General features: G+C 45.1%; 1 protein-coding gene across 1 annotated transcript in view; it reads left to right on the top strand.

The window, feature by feature from the left end:
- Positions 1-567: 567 nt before the first annotated feature.
- The window catches only part of ABHD3 (abhydrolase domain containing 3, phospholipase), a gene marked incomplete at its 5' end in the record, with an annotated part of 39,705 nt that continues 16,684 nt past the window's right edge, over positions 568-23,588 (top strand). The window contains 4 exons of the mRNA XM_080920551.1: positions 568-729; positions 1,096-1,259; positions 2,550-2,732; positions 18,511-18,556. Of these exons, the coding sequence (XP_080776677.1) occupies positions 568-729; positions 1,096-1,259; positions 2,550-2,732; positions 18,511-18,556 (555 nt within the window). The remainder of the gene's footprint in view (positions 730-1,095; positions 1,260-2,549; positions 2,733-18,510; positions 18,557-23,588) is intronic.

Here is a 23,588-nt window from a genome sequence, read left to right as displayed (position 1 = left end):
ACTAATCAGCCACATGACTGAATCCTATCTCCAGCACCTGACCTTTTCTAGACCTAGTGCTCAGTTAATAGCCCTTAGCTATGTAAGAGATTCACCGGGAGACTGGAAGTCCAGCAAGAGTGTCTTGCAATCGATGGGATTATTTTTTCTTTAAACAGACTCCCTAGGGACACAAGTCTCAGTGGGACAGGGGATTCTCTCCCTAGTCGAGCAAGCTCTCCGTCTGCTTTGGAATCCGAAGCAAGGGTAGGCCTTCTGCAAACCGCTGCCTCCCGAGCTGGGCCGAGTCTACTAGTTCAAGGTCAAGTGGCTGCCCGGCCTGTTTTCGTCTGGGCTCGCGCTCTCGCTCCTGGCGCTGGAGGGACACCGGGGGTCCACAGCCGCGGGCCGTTCCGACGCGCGTCTGGAAGGTTCGCAGGCGGGCCGGGCCGGGCCACGCCTCCCGGGCCGCCGTTGGCTGAGGCCGAAGCCGCGCTCCACCCCGTAGGCGCCTCTCCCCCGCGTCGCCCGTCCGCCGCGCTCCCGCGAGCGAGCTGGCCTCCGCTGCAGCTGCGCCGGGCTCGCGCCATGCAGCGCCTGGCCATGGACCTGCGGGTACTGTCCCGGGAGCTGGCGCTCTACCTGGAGCACCAGGTTCGCGTCGGCTTCTTCGGCTCGGGCGTGGGCTTGTCGCTGATCCTGGGCTTCAGCGTCGCCTATGCCTGCTACTACCTGAGCAGCATTGCCAAGGTGAGCCGGGGGCGGGGGCAGTGGAGCGTGGCGGGCCCCAGGGACCCGCGGGTGCGCGGGCGACACTGGCCTCCCGCTGAGGTCCAGGGTCCTGCCCCTAGGTCCTCCCGGCCTCGGTCCGGCCTGCACAGCTGCGGTACTTCGGGAAGGGCACCCGGACTCAGTTCGCCTTTCTCCTGGGATGCGACTGAGCGCAGCTTGGGACTGTTGTAATTGTGAATTCTGTGCGTCAGTCTCCGGGGAGATGGAATCGGAGGGCTCGCGCGCGGCCTTCGGGTGGGGACACTGCTAAGTCCACCGGTTGCTGGTTTACGACCGCCGTAAACTTTGTTCTGGACCCCTTACCGATGCCGCTTCTCCCGGCAGAAACCCCAGTTAGTGATTGGAGGAGAGAGTTTCAGCCGCTTCCTACAGGACCACTGTCCGGTGGTGACAGAAACCTATTACCCGACGGTCTGGTGCTGGGAGAGCCGAGGACAGACACTGCTGAGACCCTTCATCACTGCCAAGCCCCCGGTGCAGTACAGGAAGTAAGTGAATGTCCATCTTGAGACATGTCTTCCAAATCACAGCTTTTAATTCCTGCTTCCCGTTCTTAGTTAATACACCTGTAGTGAACAAAGGAAACAATGCTAAAGAGACAAGATAATGAGAGGTATGCCGGGTCTACCCACCTACCTCCAGCTGCAGGAAAATACTCAGGTATTTCTCCTCCCCACCTTTTGCTTTGTTTTCTTTCTTTTTCATCTTAATGTGAACAGGTAGAATGAACATCCTGGCTTGTTTCTGGGATTTGAAGAAGGGCTTTGTGGGGCTGAGGGGAGCTGTGTTACTGTTTCCCAATTTGTCCTTGAGAACCTAGACACCTCGTTGAAATGCACTAATGTATGTATTCATATGCTGATCCTGGAATAGGGGTTAGACAGCTATCAGTAGCTTTAGGTTTTGTGTGTCTCTCCACAAAAGAACTCATAGTAATAAGCACCTGGGTTTTTGAAGATAATGTCTTTGAGGTGTTGCAGACATGGATGGGGACGTACCTAGCCAGGAGATTTAAATGGTGTCTGTTACTAATTTCCCTGAGTCATCTAGTCTTTCCAGAGTTCCTTTTTTCCCTGCCAGCTTGTAATATTGGGCCCACAGATGCAGAAGTTGTTCGAGAAGCAGATTTTGTAAGGTACTCAGTGAGGGGCTGCATCACTGAGTCAAGAGCTGTAAGCATAGAGTCAGTCAGCCCTGGACTTCCTTATAATTCCCTGTTATCTATATGACCTCAATCAAATAGGAGCTAAACCATAGACGTTTGAGAGTAATAAGGAAATGATGAACGTAGATATGTGAAGGGCCATGTGTGTGTATGTGGTACCACAGATAAATCGAAAGCTTTGCGCATACTAGCCAAGGCCTCTACCACACTCCCACACAAATATTTGAAGTTCTTTGAAGCTTATTCTTTTTAAAATTAATTAAAATATTTTATTGATTCTTTGATAATTTTGTTCATGTATATAATGCGTTTTACCACATTTTCTCTTACACACACACACACACACACACACCCTCACACACTCCAATTACCCTGTATCCTCTTTTGAAGTTCATTTTTTACCTATTACCTTTTATTAGGGCTGCTAGAAATAATGGCATTAATTTTCACAATATTTTTGTAATGACAGGTGACTTGTATAGATATGTATGTATTTGTAAATGTAGGTAAATTATTTTGAGATAACCAGATAATGTCGTATTTATAGAATGAAAACACCAAGATGCAGCTGAAAGAACTTGCTCAGTAATGCCTTTGGAACTGTCACTTGCAGCGAACTCATTAAGACAGAGGACGGAGGACAGATCTCTCTGGACTGGTTTGATAACAATAGCAGTGCGCGCTATGTGGACGCCAGCACCAGACCGACTATCCTGCTCTTGCCTGGCCTCACTGGAACAAGCAAAGAGTCCTACATCCTTCATATGATCCATCTCAGCGAAGAGTTAGGATACAGGTACCTGTGAAAGATCGTTTCCTGTTTTTCACTTAATTCTTACAGATATGTTAATATTTCAGGCTGAGTGATCATGATGGGGCATACCTGTAATCCCAGCAAAGAGAGACTGAGGCAGGTAAATTTCTGTGAGTTCAAGGCTAGCTTAGTCTTTGTAGGAAGCTCTAGGCTTTCAGGGTACATAGGAACCCTGTTGAAACCCTCATCCCACCACCACCATAGTGGTACATGCCTTTAAACCCCACCACTTGGGAGGCAGATGGGTCTCTGTGAGTTCAAGGCCAGCTTTGTCTACAGAGTGAGTTCCAGGATAGGCAGGGCTACACAGAGAAAACCTATCACAAAAAAAAAAAAACAAAGCAAAGGTTTTTCTCCCCCTGAGGTGTACACTTCCTCTCTCTCTGTGTCTCTCTCAAACACACACACCCCTTCATGAATAAATAATGAAACCTACTTATTGCTTACCTCTGATTCTTCCATCTCCCTTTCCTAAGCGATCACCTCACAGGAAATGATTCTTAGCATACTAACCACATGAACCTAGGGTAAATGAGAGAGTGAAATTAGAGCTACCGCCCCTCAACATATCGCTGCACCCGCAATGGAGATAGTGCTATGCAGAACAGCAGCACCAAGCTCCTGAGATACCACACTTTGAACTTGGGCCTTAGATTTGCTGATCTTATCTATCTTAGGTCCAAGTGTGAGAAATGTTCAGCTTCAGCTTGTAGGTCATCCCTATTTTTCCACAGGCAATCAGTTCCTTTTTTATCCACCTGAGTTTGCAGGTGCTTGTGGCTGGTGGCCAAATGATACCACAGCATTTTTGAGCGACCAGTTTTTAACTTCGCCACCAGGAACAATTTTTCCATGTGACTTAGCAGCTTTACATTTCGGATTTAGCTCCAGAGTCTTAAAGCAAGGTTGGTATGAAAGTGTGTGTGTGTGTGTGTGTGTGTGTGTGTGTGTGTGTGTGTGTGAGTGTTGGTCTTCTTTAGCTGATGGTAATATTGCAATGGTACAGTTTGTGACTTGTGTGTAGAGTCAACTCTTACTAAACTGAAAACACTAGTTTGTATGTAAAACTGAGGTTGAATTGATGTGAATAAAAACATTTTGATGTATAGAGGGAAATAACATAATAGAAAATTGTTTTAACAAGTTAACTCTGATGTTACACAGGCAAAGCCCTTCTGTCCATAAAAGAGCATTCTCTGAGAAGCTCAGATACAATATTCTGGAACATGGCTGCTAGGAAGTATCAAGAATCTATGATTATTTCATTTGTAAACAACATCCATTTTAAAAGCTTGTTTCTAATTTATATCTCAATCCTGGTCATGCTTTTAAAAAGCTGGGGGCCTCGCTCCAATTTTGAGACAGGCTCTCATATAGCTCAGGCTAACCTCAAAGTTACAATGTAACCAAAATGTAAGGCAGACACAAATAATCAGAAACCTTATATTTTTCTCTGGGGCCTTGTGAGAAAGAGGAGGCTGGGCCAGTTCCTTGTCAGCAGGATGACAAAATAGTCCAGGATGACCTTGAACTTCTGGTCCTTCTGCTCCAGCCTCAGGATGTGACTGCATATTCATTTGTCCCTCTCTGAGTTCTGGAGGTTATGCAGACCTAACCCAGGGTATCTTGCGCAGTAGGTGAGCACCAGTCTGAAAGTGAGGAGTTCTGGATTGAACCAGACTGGCCTTTGCCTGAAAAGGAGGAAGGAACAGGCTACTATCAGTAAGCTCATCAGTGACCTTGGGGCCTAGAACCATCACTTTTTAGTTGCCCAGAGTCTTCTATCTGGCTGAGGAAATGGCTCAGTCAGTTCAGTTCCTACAGAGTAAATATGAAAACCTGAGTTCAGATAGATACTCAGAATCCACTTGAAACAGTGAAACAGCTTATAGCTGCCTGTAAGTTTAATTTTAGACTTGAAACATGCTATACACACCTACATGCTAACAAACACTCTTACACATGAAATAGAAATATTTTTTTAAAGGCTGGACACACTAGTGTGTTTCTGTAACCACAGCACCAGGGAGATGAAAATCAAGCCCCTGAACCTCATTAGGCCGGCCAGTCTACTCAGGTTGATCAGCTTCAGGTTCACGTGGAGACCCGTGAAAAACTAACAGCAGAAAGTGATCGAGGAAAGGCAGCCTGAATTAACCTCTTTCTCCCATACTCATATATACTCATAGTATGTGCAAAACACACACACACACACACACACAAAGTTTCTGGGTTCTACAAATAAAGCCTTGAAAGGAAAAAAATGTCAAGTTGGAGAGGCTGTATCAGTTTGCTTTGCCATTTAACACTGTTCCAGCTCTTCCCGGTTTAAAACAGCTGCTTGTTTGTTTACCAAACAAGCCCAGAAGCTGCCATGGCCTCTGAAGTCCAGCTGAGAACTCCCACACTCCTTCTGCACCTCCACCAGTAGCAAATCAGGTAGTCCTCTCTCGGTCAGTGAGCAGGGATCGGCAGTTACAGGGGTTTCCAGGCTTACCACAGAGCGCAGGGAGTGTAAATCCGAAAGCTTGAAAGGCTGTTCTGTGTCCTAAGGAGGCAGCAAGGAACTCCGCTATTGGGGGTAGGTACTGGGCAGCTGACAAGACTTGTGGCAAGCTTTGTCATACGGAGGGCTAGATGGGCTTTAGAGTTAAACCTGGACTCACATGTCAGGGCCGCTGCTTACAGTGTCTCAAGTAGTTAACCTATTGTCCCATCATAGCTCCCTCTCCTTTGGAGGACTCAGTTGGGGTGTACACAGTACTTGTTTGTACAAAGTGTGTGTGTAGAAAAGTTTGTCTTTCTGTCATCTTCTGGCCTTTCTTCAGAGTAGTAAAGTTTATAATTTAGAAGTTCAAGCCAGTGCGGGCGTCAGTATAATGTCTCCTAATACAGTTTTATAGACAGAGATAAACATCCGTGGGATTCGAGGATCTAGCTCTGCTCATTACCTTATGTAAAATAGGGTCCTTGGGAGGGGCATGAGTTTGCCAGGTCAGCAGGGAGCTGCAGATGCTGTCTGGTAAGATACTGAGACATTAGAATCTAACTCCCAGTCTGTGGGTGACTGAAACTAAAGGGTTTATAGTCGGTGTAAACAACTTTTTCCACTCACTCAAAATCAATGATTGATGGGAAGGAAACTAGGCCAAAGTGTATATAGATAATTATGAACCAAGGCATTCCTAACTGGGTCAAAGGTAAAGAGACTTAGAAGGAGAATATTCGACCTGCCTACTGTTTCCTTCTTCATAGCACCACGGTTGCAGGATGTCTGAAGGAGAATGTTGTTGACCAGATACATTCTTTGCAGTTTTATCAGTTTGTTGAGACATCCCTTTCCTAGGGAGCATGTGAAATAAGAAAGGTCGAGGCCACAAGAACAGCTGATGGAAATCGGAGGGCTAGGAAATAATTCCCTCTAATAACAAAAAGTCTTTTTTCTTTGAGACAGGGTCTCACTTTTAGCCTAAGCTAGCCTAGAACTCAGTATGTAGTCCAGGCTGGTATGGGCTTTGAATTCTCCTGCCTCTGCCTCCCAAGTGCTGCAGATGGCAGGCGTTGTCACTTCCAAGGGACAGATATATTATCATGTTGGAGATGCTGCTTTTAAAAGATGTATTTATTCTTATTCATATGCATTGGTGTTTTGCCTGCACATATGTCTGTCTGCAGGCTCTAGATCCCCTACAACTGAAGTTACAGACAGTTGTGAGCTGCTACGTGGGTCCTGGAAATTGACCCTGGGTTCTCTGGAAGAACAGCTAGAGCCCTTAACTGCCGAGCCACGTCTCCAGTCCCTATGCTGGCTTCTTTAAAGAACTTAATTTAGAGACTGAAGAAATGGTCATGCAGTCATGTGGACTTGTGTTTGAGACGACAGGACCCATGTTTAAAGACAAAACAAGAACAAAAGCAGACACCATACAGCACAGGTGTCTGCAACCTCAGGAGATCATAGGCCAGCCAGCTTGGCATATGAGGGAGACAGTGATCTAAGGACTGACACCAGAGGCTGTCCTTTGGCCTCCACGTGCACACTGTAGCAATACACACACACACACACACACGCACACACACACAGAATCTCTCTTTTTGGTACCCATAGTCTACTCAGGAGACTGAGGCAGGAGGATCACTTGAACCCTGGAATTTGGGTTCCAGCCTGAGCAACATAGTGAAACACTTATCAAGAAAATGAAATTAAAAAATAAATAAAAGAAACCTACATGCAGTAGTAACTTATGTACCAGCCTAGGCAGTATTATGTGCCAGAATAATACATGTTTTTTAAAACACTCTTCATTCTCTGAATTGATTCCCTGGGGCAAAACAGAAACAAGGGGAAGAAAGTGAATCTGACTATATCTAGACCAGATGTTACCTTGGCCTTTAAAAAAATGTATCATTATGTTCTGCCCCCAGCTAATATTAAAGAGTGACCCATCCAGAATTATGTAATAACAAGCTCATTGGAATCCAGGTCAGTCATTAAGTATTTGGTGCTGTGCAGTATCAGAGCTTATATTCCCCAGGAGCCTGAATTCTAGTTGAAGTAATGGTGTATGCAGAAGTGTGCATTCTGTGCAGAGACAGGGAAGTGTGCATTCTGTGCAGAGACAGAGAAGTGTGCATTCTGTGCAGAGACAGGGAAGTGTGCATTCTGTGCAGAGACAGAGAAGTGTGCATTCTGTGCAGAGACAGAAGTGTGCATTCTGTGCAGAGACAGGGAAGTGTGCATTCTGTGCAGAGACAGGGAAGTGTGCATTCTGTGCAGAGACAGAGAAGTGTGCATTCTGTGCAGAGACAGAAGTGTGCATTCTGTGCAGAGACAGAGAAGTGTGCATTCTGTGCAGAGACAGAAGTGTGCATTCTGTGCAGAGACAGAGAAGTGTGCATTCTGTGCAGAGACAGAAGTGTGCATTCTGTGCAGAGACAGAGAAGTGTGCATTCTGTGCAGAGACAGGGAAGTGTGCATTCTGTGCAGAGACAGGGAAGTGTGCATTCTGTGCAGAGACAGGGAAGTGTGCATTCTGTGCAGAGACAGGGAAGTGTGCATTCTGTGCAGAGACAGGGAAGTGTGCATTCTGTGCAGAGACAGGGAAGTGTGCATTCTGTGCAGAGACAGGGAAGTGTGCATTCTACGCAGCCAGAATTGGCTGCAGGGGACGGAAAATGCAGACTAACAATGGCTCCAATAAGATCTAAGTTGGACCGAGTGTTTGAACACTTGCTTAGTGTGCATGAGGTCCTGGGATGGATCCTCAGCACTAAAGTGGGTGGGGTAAAGTGAAGACACAGATGTCTTTCCCATGGAATTCTAGGAGGTGCACACAGCTTGTCTGGTATACATCAGTGCCAGAACCCAGGTACTCTGACTCTGTATTCATGTAGAAAGAAGCCAGAGGACAACCCTGGGTGGTGTTCCTCAGATACCATCCCTGGTTTTTAGCTTTACGAGGCAGGGTCTCTCACTGGCTGACCAGTGATGCCCAAGAAGGGGCCAGTCTCTACCTCTTTATTCTGAGATTACAAATGTGCACCACCACGCCCCAAGTCCTACTCTTTAAAATGTATTTATTTTATATGTATGTGTTTTTGGCTTCATGTGTCTGTGTGCCACACACATGTCTGCTAGCTGTGGAGGCCAGAGAAGGTGTCAGATCCCCAGGGATTAGAGTTACAGACAGTCATAAGCTGTGATATGAATGCTGGGAATTGAACCCAGAGCCTTGGGAAGAGCAGCCAGGGCTCTTCTCCGTGTCCAACCCCACCAGCAGTTCATAGAATAGGTTCTGGGGCTCAGACTCAGGTTTTTATTGTACAGACCGAACCATTTCAAAGCCCAGGGGTTTTTTTTTGTTGTTTTGAGTTTTGGTTTTGTTGTTGTTTTATATTGTTTTTTGCCCAAGGAGCTATTGAACACTAACTCTGGCATGTATGTAAAGTGCATATGTGTAGACAGAAAGGTGTTCACCCTTGTGTGCACATGTGGCAGCTGGGAGTTGACGTAGGGTGTTCTCTGTCATTCTCCCTTTCTCTTTTCCTTTCCTTTTCTCTCTTCTCCTCTGGGGGTAGGGCAGGGTCTCTCACTGAACCTGGAGCATACCATTTTAGGTAGACAGGCGTGCTCTTGGCCACACCTGTCTCTTTCTGTGTCTCACTGCCCCCACAATGCACACACACAAACGTGCAGGCTCCCACACACGCATGCACACTCTGGGGTTACGTGCCTGGCTTTTACATGAGTTCTGGGACTCTGAACTCAAGTCTTCATGCTTGCACAGTAAAAACTTTACCCTCTGGGCCATTGCCCCAGCCCTCAGTCCAACTCTAGCTACATATAAATCTAGTTATTGATAAATCCCAGTACCAAGAAGGAATAGAGGATTGGGGGACCCCCTCTCTCTTCTCCTTTAAAGATGCACACCTAAGGGGCTGAGAGCTCAGCTAAGTGTGTCTAGCACGTGTGAGGCCCCGGACTTGATTCCCAGGAACCTAGCCAAAATGGATTGTTTTCATCTCCTCAGGAGACCAGCACAGAAGCAGCATGCACTTGGTAAGTCTGACAGGGAAAGGAGAGAGACTGGGAAGCTGAGTTTGAAGAAAGGGGAAAGGGTCTTTTTTCCTTTTTAAAATTTTGTTGAGAAAATTTCAACAGTAAGATGTGTATTGAAGCATGTCTCACTTCTTTTTCGGACTTAGAGAAAGCACTATTTTTGTTCTGTGCTCTGAAAGACAGTGCCCTTTAGATTCACGGCAGAAGCTACTCACTGGCAGCAAGGGGGAGAGATTCATTGGCGAGGTAGTTTAAGGTTAAAATTTGACTGCTTTCAAGCATGTCTTTACTTTCTGCTTGTTGTATTTAGGGGTGTAGTAACGGTGGCGTGTGGATCTCAATAATCAGTAGCATTTTCAGCACTGTTAGCGGTACCTTGGGGTAAAGTGAAGACCTTCTCAGGTGAGGGAGGATGAGGGAGGATGAGGGAGGATGAGGGAGGATGAGGGAGGATGGGGAGGATGATGAGGGAGGATGAGGAAGGAGGATGAGGAAGGATGGGGAGGATGAGGGAGGATAAGGAAGGATGAGGGAGGATGAGGAAGGATGGGGAGGATGAGGGAGAATGGGGAGGAGGATGAGGGAGGAGGATGAGGGAGGATGGGGAGGAGGATGAGGGAGAATGGGGAGGAGGATGAGGGAGGAGGATGAGGGAGGATGGGGAGGAGGATGAGGGAGGATGGGGAGGAAGATGAGGGAGGATGGGGAGGATAAGGGAGGAGGATGAGGGAGGATGAGGAAGGATGGGGAGGATGAGGGAGAATGGGGAGGAGGATGAGGGAGGAGGATGAGGGAGGATGGGGAGGAGGATGAGGGAGGATGGGGAGGAGGATGAGGGAGGAAAATGAGGGAGGATGGGGAGGATAAGGGAGGAGGATGAGGGAGGATGAGGAAGGATGGGGAGGATGATGAGGGAGGATGAGGAAGGATGGGGAGGATGAGGAAGGATGGCGAGGATGAGGGAGAATGAGGGAGGAGGATGAGGGAGGATGAGGGTACCGCACTGAGGAAACAGCTGTTGCAACAACAGACTGAGTTCTGACTATCTCTCCCAGTCTAACTCAGAGATTATTTTAAGTCAGCTTTCTATCTTAGTAATTCACTTTTTGTAAAAATAACAAATTTTAACTGTGAGAAGTGACGTAATTACCACTCATTGTTCTTGAGACTAGCTAGGTTAAGCATATTAGAAAACACTGATGAAAGGTTTAGATTATGTAATGAGTCTGCAGAAGAACTATGGTCCATGCTGACACTATGCCATTGTTCCATAGTCTACTGTAAGATACACCTCAGAGACAAAGCTGTTTCTTAGTAGCCAAGTGCTTGCCTGGCATGCCCAAGGCTTTGCTTTCATCCTCAACACACATAAACACAGAGAAGTGAAAACAGTGACCTCTGACCTTTCAGAGTCAGAGCTCTTTTTGTTAGAGTTGGCATGCCCAGAAGGTGTACTCTGTTCAGAACTTCATCCTCCTCAGAAAAGGAGACATGAATGTTGCTAACTGCTAAGGACGAACAGCAAGGTGGGTCAGGGGATCTTTAAGTCAGGTTGAGTTCAGATCCCAGGGTTACACACTCCATGTACTTCCAGAAACATTCTGGTCTCCCTGCTCTTGCAGTTTCCTGCAGAAACTCCTTCCACCTCCTAGACTTATGAGGCTCCCGTGTGGTCCGTATAAGAACAGTAGGGGGCTGGTCCCTCACCAAGAACAAAAATTTCAAAAGTATTGTTCTTGGAATTCACAGGCATGAATGAGGGCCATTATCTGGCATACGGAGAGCAAGGTCATATGGAAGCAGGATGCCCTGGGTAGCCTATTCCCCAAAGAAACCATTCTAAGAAAGCCCAGGGTAGCATGCCAGTCCAAATGCAGGGCAGGCCTTGTTGAACAGACGGGCTGCTGCTGTCTCTGCTCATGCTGTGTCTTGTGACACTCCTGTTACCTGTGAGCACTCAGCTAAGTTGGCAGAGCTGGCATATTTAGCTGACAGAATATATGTAGAGATAAAAAAAAAAAAAAAAAGAATTAGAGACCTGGACTGGATTGAAGTAAGATAAACTAGGAAGCAGCAGAAGCTGCTGAGTAAATCTCAAGTCAGGCAACCGGACAGAAAGGGGTTTCAGTAAAATGGATTTCAATAGAAAGACAACTAACTCTTGGAAGAGCAGTCCTTTTTCTTTTTTCTTTTTTTTTTTTTTAAGATTTATGTATTTATTTTATGTATGAGTACACTGTCTCTGTCTTCAGACACACCAGAAGAGGGCATCAGATCCCATTACAGATGGTCGTGAGCCACCATGTGGTTGCTGGGAATTGAACTCAGGACCTCTGGAAGATCAGTCAGTACTCTTAATTTCTGGGACATCTCTCCAGCTGGAAAGATCAGTCTTGATGCCAGCTATGTGTGAGGTTTTCCTTTTCTTCACTCACAGGAAATGTTGAACACTTTATGCTGCGCAGCCACTAGTTTTAGAAATATCATGACTAAAAATGTAACCATATTCAAAAAATAGTAACTGGCTGTTGTGGTTTTTAAACCCCCACTACCACTAAGGTTTAACTCTCATCACAGATAACAGAATTGCTGCTTTGACCTGTGGTAATTAAATGTAGCCTTTGGGGGGAGGGGACAGAGAATTGGTGAGCTGAATCAAAGCTGTTTGGAATGTTACTAGTTCTTGAGCCTGAACAAGTTAATCTTTTGATACAGGGTGTTATGTAGCCCAAGCTGACCTTGAATTCTCTTGGTAGTAACCTTGGCCTTGGATTCCTGATGCCCCTTGTTTCCTCTTCATATTCTAGATTATAGGTATCCACAAGCACACAAAGGTCCTTTGACAACTTTTATACCCTTAGATGTCTAGGTGCTCACTCATAATAAGCAACTCTTTAAAATGCCATAAATATTGTCTACCAAGGTAATGTTAGGGGTGGCTTGGGAGTGAGTTCAGTTCTGAGCACCCATGTCAGGCAGCTCACTCTGTAGGTGGTAAAGGGTGTTGAAACAGGGCCAGCAGGTGTTTATCTAGGAATGAACCAAGAGTCACCATGATTTCAGGCATAAGGAGCAGCTTACTCTGCCTGGTTTTTATTTCACCTATAGTCAGGGAGCCCTTTCACTCGGCCTTTGTTTTAGCTCCTTCAACCACCTCTGCTCCTCTTTTTGTTTCTGCTTGGAAGCCTTGTGTTCGTCCTCCAGCTCCTTTGCCAGCTTCCTGAACCATCTCAGGAGCTTTTTCCTGTTGTCTGTTCTCTGAGCATAAGCCAGAAACTTGATTGACCATTTTTAATTTTATGTCATTAAGTATATGATTAACTGATATGACTACTCTTGGCTTCTTTTGTTTGCTGTTTATATGATACAACCTTTTTCATTGTTTAACTTTCAGAGTATTTTGATTTTTAAACTAAATAGCAGATATAGTAGGGTGTAATTCCAGTACTTGGAAGGGAGAAGCAGGAGTTCAGGACTATTTTCAGCTACACAGTGATTTCAATTTCAGCTTACAAAAGACTGTAAAAAAAAAAATGGAAAAACGAAGCTGGGCAGGGTGGCATACACCTTTAGTTGTGGCACTTTGGAGGTGAGTCTCTGTAAGTTCGAGGACAGCCTTGTCTACACAGTGGGTTCCCGGACATACAGAAAACCATATATAGAACTCCTGAAATGAAAAGCAAAACAAACAAAATACAAACTATATGGGTTTGTATGCATGTGTGTGTGTGTGTATGTGCATGTGTGTATGCATATGTGTATATGCATGTGTGTGTATATATGCATGTGTGTGTGTATATATACTGGACCTTTTTAATCTAGCCTGACAGTTTCTACTTTCTAATTGGGATTTTGAGTCCTTTTATATTTGATGTAATTGATCTGGTAGATTTAAGGTACACCATTTATAACTCAGTTTAGATTTAAAAAATTCCTATATTTTTTAATTTAAAAAATTTAAAATTATTTCCTCCCTTCTCTTTGAATCTATAAGCTTAGATATTTTTATATCAAATCTGAAAGTTTGGGGGGGGTAGGATTTTTACTTCTTTTTCTTCATTCTTCTTGTCTTTTCTTTCTGGAATCTCAATTACATATATAGCAGGTATTTTGATATTGGAGTATTTTGATTTTTTGTTTGTAGACAAGATCTCACTTCGTAGTTCTGGCTAGCATGAAAATTGCTATGTTGACAAGGGTAAACTAACCTTAAACTCACAAAGATATGCTGGCAGCCCCTGCTTCCTGAGTGCCAGGGCATGTGCCAACCCACCCACCTCTTTATATTGTTAAACAATGCAGATCCTATTTATTATGATGCTAGGGAAAGAAACTTTACCTTATGCATGCTAAGTACTCTGTGATTTAGCTATATCCCCAGCGTTCTGGAATTTCCATTTCTTAAAGATTCATTTATCTTTATTTTGTCTATATATTAGTGCTTTACCTGCATATATGTCTGACGGTGGCTTCAGATACCCCAGAACTTATAGTTACAGACAGTTGTGACCACCATGGGGGTGCTAAAGCCAGGTCCTCTGGAGGAGTCAGCAGTGCTGATTGCTGAGTTCTCTCCACCCTCGGGAATTTCTGTGTTTAGTGGGTGCTGTTCCTCAGCAGGATTTTCTGTTTTAATTCTTTATATCCATAGCCCCTGAGTAGTAACATTCTCTCTGATTCACCATCTACACATCAGGGGCAGTTGTGTCATTTCTTGGGTGTGGCCTTTGTTTTCCCATTTTTTTATGGTTCAATAATTTTCAGCTCTGCTATGGATAAACTATTTTTACAATCCTCGATTCTTAGGCTGGAGGGATGGCTCAGCTATTACAGGCTAGATTTACAACCAAAAATTCTACATTCTCAGTCAGGCAGTGGTGGTTCACATCTTTAAGCCCAGAACTTGCGAGGCAGAGACAGCCAGATTCCTGTGAGTTCAAGAACAGCCTGGTCTACAGAGTGAGTTCCAAGACATCCAGGACTACACAAGAAACCTTGTCTCAAAAAAAAAAAAAAAAAAAAAAAAAAAAATCTGGATTTTATTATATTTTCCTGGATAATGATAAGCAGTCATTAGAAGCTCTGTCTAGTTTACAGCCTTAAAGATGCTGCCTAGATGCTGCCTCACCAGGGGATCCATCCATATGCAGCCACCAAACCCATACACTATTGCTGATACCAAGTAGTGCTCACTGGCAGGAGCCTGACATGGATGTCTCCTCAGAGGCTCTGCCAGAGCCTTACTGATACAGATGAGGATGCTTGCAGCTAACCATCGGACTGAACATGGGGACCCCAATGAAGGAACTAGAGAAAGGACTGAAGGGGCTGAAAGTGTTTGCAACTCCATGGGAAGAACAACATTATCAACCAAACAAACCCTCCAGAGCTCCCAGGGACTAAAACACCAACCAATGAGCACACATGGAGAGACCCATGGCTCCAGCTGCAGCAGAGGAAGGCATTATCAATGGGAAGAGAGGCCTTTGGTCCAGTGAAGGCTCATTTTTGCCCAGTGTAGGGGAATGCCAAGGCACTGAGGTGGGAGTGGGTGGTTGGGAGAGGGAGCACCTTCATGGAAGCAAGGGGAGGGGGAATGGCAGTAAGGGGGAAAGGGAATAACATATGAAATGTAAATACAGAGAATATTCAATAAAAAATAATAAAAAGAATGACTGGGCCTGGGTGGCAAACACTGAAGTCATGGAGAGATTCAGGCCTAGTTTTCATTTAGAATTTAGAGCTCTCCCTGCAGTAGTTCTCCCAAACTATATTCTTCAAGCTTATGAGACCAAGTATTTCTATTGGGATTTTGTCTGTCATTGAAAAATACCAACTGTTCCCGTCTTCACCGGAGCGATGCAGGCGCAGCAGTAAGTCTCCACCGCTCTGCTTTGTGCCCCGGCTGGCTGCATGCACACACCAACCAGGAGCTAGCTCAGGCCCAGGAAGGGAAGTGCCAGTGGTCACCTACTGGAAGCCTCACATGGCTGAGTCTCCTGCTGCTACTGCATCCTTTACCTTCCCCGAGTCTAGGCGATTCTGCTGTTCCTCTCTGTGTCCTGCCCTGTGTCCAGCAGTTGGCCATTGGCATCTTTATTGATAGATCAAAAACAAGTTAGGGACAAGGACCTTCAGCATCTGGACACACAGATTCAAAGCATTAGCGGGAATCTTCCCAGTGCTTTTCTCTGTTAGCTTTCCATTCTCCCTGCCTAGGTGCTGTTCTCTACCTATATTGTGAAAGATTGCAGTCGCTACTCTGGAAGGGTTGATTTGATAAGGGTTACTCTGCCCTGACATTTCTGCAACTAGACCCCCCTTGTCACCATTTCTGACCCTGCATTCAGGTTCTGTACTGAGGGCTGGGTGATAGCTCAGCAGTTCCTTTACAGAGCTGTCTTAGTTACTGTTCAGTTGCTATGGGGAGACACAAATGACCTTTTACAAGGCAACTTATAAAAGAAAGCATTTAATTGGGGGCCTTAAAGTTTCAGATGGTTAGCTCAGGATACTCATGGAGAGCATGCAGCAGGGGGGGGGGAGCTCAGGATACTCATGGAGGGCATGCAGCAGGGGGGGGGCTCAGGATACTCATGGAGGGCATGCAGCAGGGGGGGTTAGCTCAGGATACTCATGGAGGGCATGCAGCAGGGGGGGTTAGCTCAGGATACTCATGGAGGGCATGCAGCGGGGGGGGGGGAGCTCAGGATACTCATAGAGAGCATGCAACGGGGGGCGGGGGGGGTTAGCTCAGGATACTCATGGAGAGCATGCAGCAGGGGGGGGCTCAGGATACTCATGGAGGGCATGCAGCAGGGGGGGAGCTCAGGATACTCATGGAGGGCATGCAGCAGGGGGGGGGTTAGCTCAGGATACTCATGGAGGGCATGCAGCAGGGGGGGTTAGCTCAGGATACTCATGGAGGGCATGCAACAGGGGGGGAGCTCAGGATACTCATGGAGGGCATGCAGCAGGGGGGGTTAGCTCAGGATACTCATGGAGGGCATGCAGCAGGGGGGGAGCTCAGGATACTCATGGAGGGCATGCAGCAGGGGGGGGTTAGCTCAGGATACTCATGGAGGGCATGCAGCAGGGGGGGTTAGCTCAGGATACTCATGGAGGGCATGCAACAGGGGGGGTTAGCTCAGGATACTCATGGAGAGCATGCAGCAGGGGGGGTTAGCTCAGGATACTCATGGAGGGCATACAGCAGGGGGGGTTAGCTCAGGATACTCATGGAGAGCAGGGGGGGTAGCTGAGAGCTCTTGTCTGATCATAGCATCTTCCCTGACTCTTCCAGACATTTCATATAGCCTTACCTTGTATCTTTGTTATGGTGTATCAGTATAAGACTTATCTGCTGTTTCCATGCATCTTAATTAACTGCCGTGCTGAACCCAGAGAGCTTTACTTTCTGGACTTTCTGCCGCTCGCTGGACATCAGATGTTCCTGTGGCAGGTCATAGCACTCCTGTCAGCTAAGAATATGGCCCACAGCTCTCCACTCTAACGGAAGGCCTTCCTCAAAGGGCCGGAGTGCTGTTTTGTTTCTCTCTTATCTCTTACAGGCTTTGACTTGCTTAGTTCGGTAGATTCTGTTTATGAGTGTTTTGAACGAATGGCTCATTCTGATATTAGTGGTCCTGTGAGTGTATAAACATGTGTCTGGGAGACAGTGACACTGTGGGGTGTGTTCAGGGAGGGAGGCTCACATGCCCAGTCTACAGTTTGGAGGACGGTCCCAGGTGGATAGATGGCTTCTGCATGCATCTGCAAATCATCTGTCCTTTCCCCCACTCTGGCTTTGTGGCCTTGTCACAGTCTCAGGCATAGGACATCTTGCCCTAGAACCATTAGAAGTCCTTACTGTTGGCTCTCTGAAGCAGTTCTTACCTGACTAGGAACTTCAGGCTGAAGGCCACGCGCATACCTTAGGTGCTTATGCAAGTGAATCTTTGTGACCAGTATGCATTTTATTTATATCTAGTCTGTCATGCCATTCTTTTTAGGGAAAATAAAGATAAAGCCAAAAATAGTGGAAGATGGGAGGTTAAAGCAGCAGGACTTGAGCCTGAGTTTAGGACCAGCCTGGGTAAGTAGGAGATCCTGAGTCTTAGAATAAAAGGACAACACAATAGAGAAAGTCTCTCTGTGCAGCCTTGGATACCTTGAATTTGCTGTGTAGACCAGGCTAGCCTCGAAATCAGAGATCCACCTGCCTCCTGAGTGCTGGCATTAAAGGCATGCACCACTATGCTTTGCTAAAATAAATATTAATTTAAAAAATTCCGGTTACCATGTTTTCAGAACTTTGAGAACTAAGAGTTGGTCTCTAGTATATGGGTAATGCTACAAATTCAATGTAGAGAAGACATTTGAACCAAAAGTGTGTACATTTGATGTAAAATTGTTTTAGAAATGCTTATCAGACACATACACACACGTTTTAAAGTACACACTTTTGGACAGGAAAATGTAACATGAGACTAATATGTAACTTTCTAGTCAACCCACATACAGGAGTTCTTAACTCTTTAGTTCTGGTGATAGAGATCAGCAATAAGAGTGATTTGCTTGCACACATGAGGCCCTGGGTGATGTCTAGTACAGCCAAAGGAAGGGTTTGTAATCATTGAGTTACTAGAGAGTAGCACCATTGTGCTACTGCTTGGTGTTAAAATATAACATTATTACAGGCATTTTTAGTACACACACACACACACACACACACACACACAAATACACCATTGTGCTTGTGTGGGGCTTAGAGGCCAATTTGCAAGATTCAGTTCTCTCTTTGAATCTTGTAGGTCATGGATGGGATGGAAGGCAAGTCAGGCTTGGCAGTAAGGGCAAGTTACCAGCTAAGCCCCTAAAACGGACCTTTTTTTGTATGTTTGTTTGGCAGATGTTTGAGGCCGGGTCTCCATTTCTCTCAGCCTAGTCTCAAATTTGATACTGGTACTCGGGTTAAAACCGACTGCACCTCCAACCCTCCTGCCTCTGCTTCTGCATGTGCTGGTGTAATAGGTGTGTGTCTCCATAACCAGGGCTAGCACCTTACCAACCGAGCTACACTCCTGGTCCAACACTGTTGCTATTTTAATGCTGCAGGGTACTGTCAGTAAGATGATCTCAATAGGACATCATTAGGAAGAACTGTGTAGAGAAATAACAGCGTTCTTTCCTCATTTTTAGGTGTGTGGTTTTTAATAACAGAGGAGTAGCAGGAGAGAATCTCTTGGTAAGTACATTGAAATGACAAGTCTCTGTTGGAAAAAATTTGAAAAAGAAACACCTGTTTTATAGTGAAAAGTATATTCTTTTTACTGAAATGACTTTTGCAATTAATATCAGTTCATAGTAGAAAAATCTCTCCAGTGCAGATTAGTATACTTTACAATTTCTTTGTTTATGTCAGTGCTCTTAACCACTGAGCCATTTCCCCACCCCTCTATCTCTATATGTTCTAACATTAACTTACCTAGATTTTCTCTGTGTCTTGAAATTTTAAGAAAGGCAGCCTAATACTCAGGCTGTCACATGATTATTGCTACTTTCACCTTTTTAAGAGAATTGGATAAAATAAAGAAGCAGAAGAGAGAGACTCTGCCCATGACAAAACAAATAAATTAATTGATAAATAAATACACTTAAGTAAGTATGTAAGTTTGGTTAGAAAAACCCATGTAGAGTTGCGAGTGAAGAAGGCATAGTTTCTGAAGTGGCCAGCACCATAAGGAAGCCAGTCAGTCACTTTGCACTGAGACTCATAAATACCGCTGTGGCATGTTAGAAATTGGCCGAGCTCAAGGATACGAAAAAGTAAAGTCTGAAATATTTTCTCTTTAACAAGTGAATACTTCTAGAGTTCTGGTTCTACTGCGACCGAGGAGGTTGTTTCTCTGGAACCTGTTTTAAATGCTTAGCCATTTATGGGCTAACGCATCTGTGGTCTGTGGATTTTAATTATCATTTGAGATGGTGGCACAGATGGAGGTGTTGATGTGATGCTCATTTCAGGCACACAAGATCCTGAAGGAAGTTTCTATGTGGATTCCAAAGCAGCATTTTTTGTATGTCGAGGAGCAGACAATTTGTGAGCGGGTGGGGGTTTCTGCAGAAAGTCCTTGAGAGAGTGACACATGAAGCTGTGAGGTAAAAGCCTAAATGTGTGATGAGATTCTGAAATTTGTAAATCTGAGCAATATGGAAAGCTGCAGGTAGAAAATAAAGCCAGATCAAGACTGAGCTTGTGTGGGCCGCAAATGCCAAGGCCAAAGAGTAAGGGCTGTCCAGTTTTGATTGAGCTCATCATAACATTCTCACACACTTGGTGCCAGGCAGGAAGCACATAGGAGCCAGTGTTTTCCCTGCTGTTTCATTCTTACTATGGCCCAGTCCTGCCTTGCTGTTTCTGTTCCTTTTAAAATGATGATGTTTACAGTCTACCATTGTATCATTGTATACAACTTGCTTCATTATTTATAGGGACTCTAAGCAAAGAGTTTGTCTTAGACTTTTAACAATGCTGAAACTGTGAAGAGAATGGGAGCCCAGAGAAATGAACTGAGTGCATTTTGAATTGAGACAGACATGAGCTTTGCAGGGCCATAGTTGGAATGTCTTAAATGGAGGTGCATTTGATTGCAAGGCTGACGAGGTGTGAGCTTGTTCTAGTTCATCATGGTTGTCAGCTTGACTGGCTTGAGAAATACCTGTAAAGGCTGAATGTGGTGCACATTATAAATCTAGGATGCAGGAGATTGAGCAGGAGGATTGCTGAGAGCTTGAAGCCATCCTGGGATGCATAATAAGATCCTGCCTCAAAAACCTTTAAGGCCTTAGAGCTGGAGAGACAACTGAGTGGGTAGGAGTGCTTGCTGCCCATGCTCACAGCCTACTGCACACATGAAAGGCAGACCATGACCATGCGTACTGTAAGCCCAGACAGGAGGGTCACTGTTAACCTAGTTCAGTGTTTGATGAGAATTCCTATCTCAGAGGGATAAGGCATTAGAGCAGGATAACTCAGTATCCCCTGGCTTCCTCATCCACACAGGTGCACACGCTTTAACACACTGCACACACATGCTCCCGGATCCCAAGATGAGGAAATGAATGGTGTTGAGGAATGACATGCTGTAAGCAGAGTCTCTTGGGTCCCGTGGTGAGAGAGACAGGGTCCTTGCAAACAAGCTGTAATGTAGAAGGCAGTAAAGTACTTCTCAGAAGCTCAGGCCTCAAGTGCACAAAAAAAAAAAACTGATGCAGTTGAATGCCAAGTGTAACGGTAGCAAGATCTACTAAGCTACAAAACACAGGGAATGGATAACCAATTTCCTAGAAGAGGTGGAAAATTTCATAAAGATAACCAAATGCTGAGTTGCACATTTAGGGATGTGACACTGAACCTTCAAGAGGTTGTCACAGTATAACAAGAAAGCTGTTACTTGTGGCCAGTTAATGATGGTGGTATTTTGTGTATTTTTGAGTCTTTAAGATGTGTCAGTTACATCTTTTTACTTCATAGTTACTTACATGGTTACATAGTTACACAGGTTACTTCACAGTAGAATGGATCTCAGTGATTTCAGGAAGTATGTCTATTATCATTTTTATCTTCCAGATGACCAAAGTGAGACATATAAGGAGAATAAGACTCAGAGACAGGGGTTCTGACCCTGGACCTATACTGCTTTAGACAATTAGGCTAGACTTCCCCTTTACTCTTCATAAAGTATCAGGAATTCCTTTAGAAGCACAGGATTCAGTTTTAAAGAACAGTGTGGTGTTCTAAAACACTCTGCATGATTGCTGTTTGGAAAAAAGGAGCACACTGATCTTGTTCATGGCTCACAGCCATGACAGTGGTAGAAGGTAGGAGAGTTGGATGCCTGGAGGCAGGTTGTAAAGTTACCACAAACAACGCGTGCCGAGTTTGGAGGTTGAAAACACATGCAGGATGGATAGAGAAGAGAGAATGGAAATGAGGGGCTCCGTAGGCTGAAAAAACGATCAGTTTATTGTCTTTATTACTGGAGGGGCACATGTGGAGGCCAGAGGACAGCTTTCAGGAATAATTTCTCTCCTTTCGGTAGGGGTACAGGAGATTGAATGCCAGTTGCCAAGGTTTGCGTAGCGACTCTGCCCACTCAGCCATCTCACCAGCCCCAGACAAAAATATTAATTCTGTGTGGGAAATGAAGAGCAGGGACCCTCAAGCCACACTTTCACTTGAGTGTCTGACAGATACTGATGTTTGCTGAAACAGAGACCTCCCAAGGTTGTAGGCCAGGTGTGGTGGCTCACGTGAGAGCCTGCTGACCAGCTGCGGGAGGATGCACCCTTGGAATCATAATGCTCAGAACAAAGAGTAAACAAACTGGAAAGTTACTTTGAAAGAATGCAGTGACCTACATCTACAAATCTCCAAGGACGGTTTGAGTTCTGATCGTGAGGCTGTGTGGATGGAAACTGGTTTTGTTTGAAGAATTCACTGGCTTTCGAGCCAGAGAATAATAAATACCAGGTAGTTTGTTCTCTGGGTTTCCATAGCGTGGAGTCAAACCACGATGCATCAGTACCTAGTGCCCTCAGCAGTCTGTCTACAAAAATGCCTCCTGGAAGCTATGTTGTTAAAGCCATAGTCTGAGTTTGCTTTTCATCAGTAACCAGCTAAGTGATGGAGAGTTCATCAGTTCAGTTTCTGTTTACCTGGAAGACTATAATAACAGACGCATGCCCTTCACAAGGATATTTCAAGATCATGTGGAATTATAAATACAAAAAGTTCTTGTAAAATGAAAGCGTTTTCCCGCCCAAGGTATAATCGCTACTGTGTTAACTCATTACATCACTAGGATATAGGAAGTATATATTTAGTCATAATTAACCGGTCTGTGTGCCTTAGTTAGGATTTTTATTACTGTAATGAAACACCATGACCTTTTGGTTGAGGGGGAGGATTTATTTTGCTTACACTACTTTGCTGTTCATCGCTGGAGGAAGCCAGGGGAGGAATCTGGAGGCAGGAGCTGATGCAGAGCAGTGGAGAATGCTACTCACTGACTATCTCTGCATAGCTTACTCAGCCTGCTTGAACCCAGGACCACCAGCTCACACAGGAAGGCATCACCCACAATGGGCTGGGCCCTCCCTTCTCCATCAATCACTAATTAAGAAAATGCCCTGAGGCGTTCCTACAGCCTGATCTTATGGAGACATTTTCTTAATTGAGGTTCCCTCCCTTGTGTCAAGCTGACTTAAAACTATCCAGCACAATTAACCCCTTGTCAGCTTGACACACAAACACGTCACTGCTAAGCCACCTTTCCTTTTTCATCCACCCTCAAGACCTCACATTAAAAACATAAATAGCTTTAAGAGTCCAGTCTCTAAAAATCCAAAATTTTTCAAGAGTTTGAAACCTCTCCATTGTGGATTCCTATTTTTAAAAAATTATCAAAATTAAGTACATGCTTCCTTACTTCAAAAGAGAAGAAGCAGGGCACAGTCAAATCTGAACAAAGCAAATTCAAAACCAACTGTATAAATAGCATCCAATATCTGATCCACTCGCAATCTTCTGAACAACTCCAAAGGGCTTGTGTCATGTGCTCCACCCTCTGCTGTGCACACAGCTTGTCTTCTAGACTCCGACTGACTCCATTCCACTGCTGCTGCTGTTCTTGGGGGTCATCCCGCTGAACTGGCGTCTCTAGTATGCTGCGGTCCCTGGCAGCTGGGCTGCACTGTCACCAGTAGCCTGGTCTCTCCATGGTGCCCAGCCTCAGCTTCTGCACCAACAAACCAGAACCACAGAGTCTTAATTCAAACTATTAAATGCCCCACCCAGGTTGAGACTTTAACTTTTTCTCTGACTCTTCAATAGTCAGGCCTCCATCTTCTGCACTGTCCTCAGCTCCTACAAAGCGACTCACCGAGCACTGAACACTCAACGTTCCAAAGTCCTTTCACAGTCCTCCCCAAACATGGTCAGGATGGTCAGGTCTGTCACAGCAAAGCCCCGCCATATGTTAGCATAATCGCTTCTAAGACTTTTTAAGTAGATATAAAAATAACAAAACAATATCAGTAAAATAGTGTTTTGTTCCAAAATGGCCTAATTCTGACTGCAGTTTAGTCATTCAACATCTTGAGTATTTCTTGGGTAGGATCACAAAACAAGAGGCCTGTATTGATCACTGTATTGATCCCTGGCTCTGACTCCGGCATTTAGAGGCCTTAGTATTCTTTCTTTCTGTCATATAGTC

Source organism: Micromys minutus, assembly GCF_963924665.1.
Source record: "Micromys minutus genome assembly, chromosome: 8".
Classification (NCBI taxonomy): Eukaryota; Metazoa; Chordata; class Mammalia; order Rodentia; family Muridae; genus Micromys; species Micromys minutus.
Note: the sequence above shows the minus strand (reverse complement) of the source record. Positions and strands in the feature narration are given on the sequence as shown.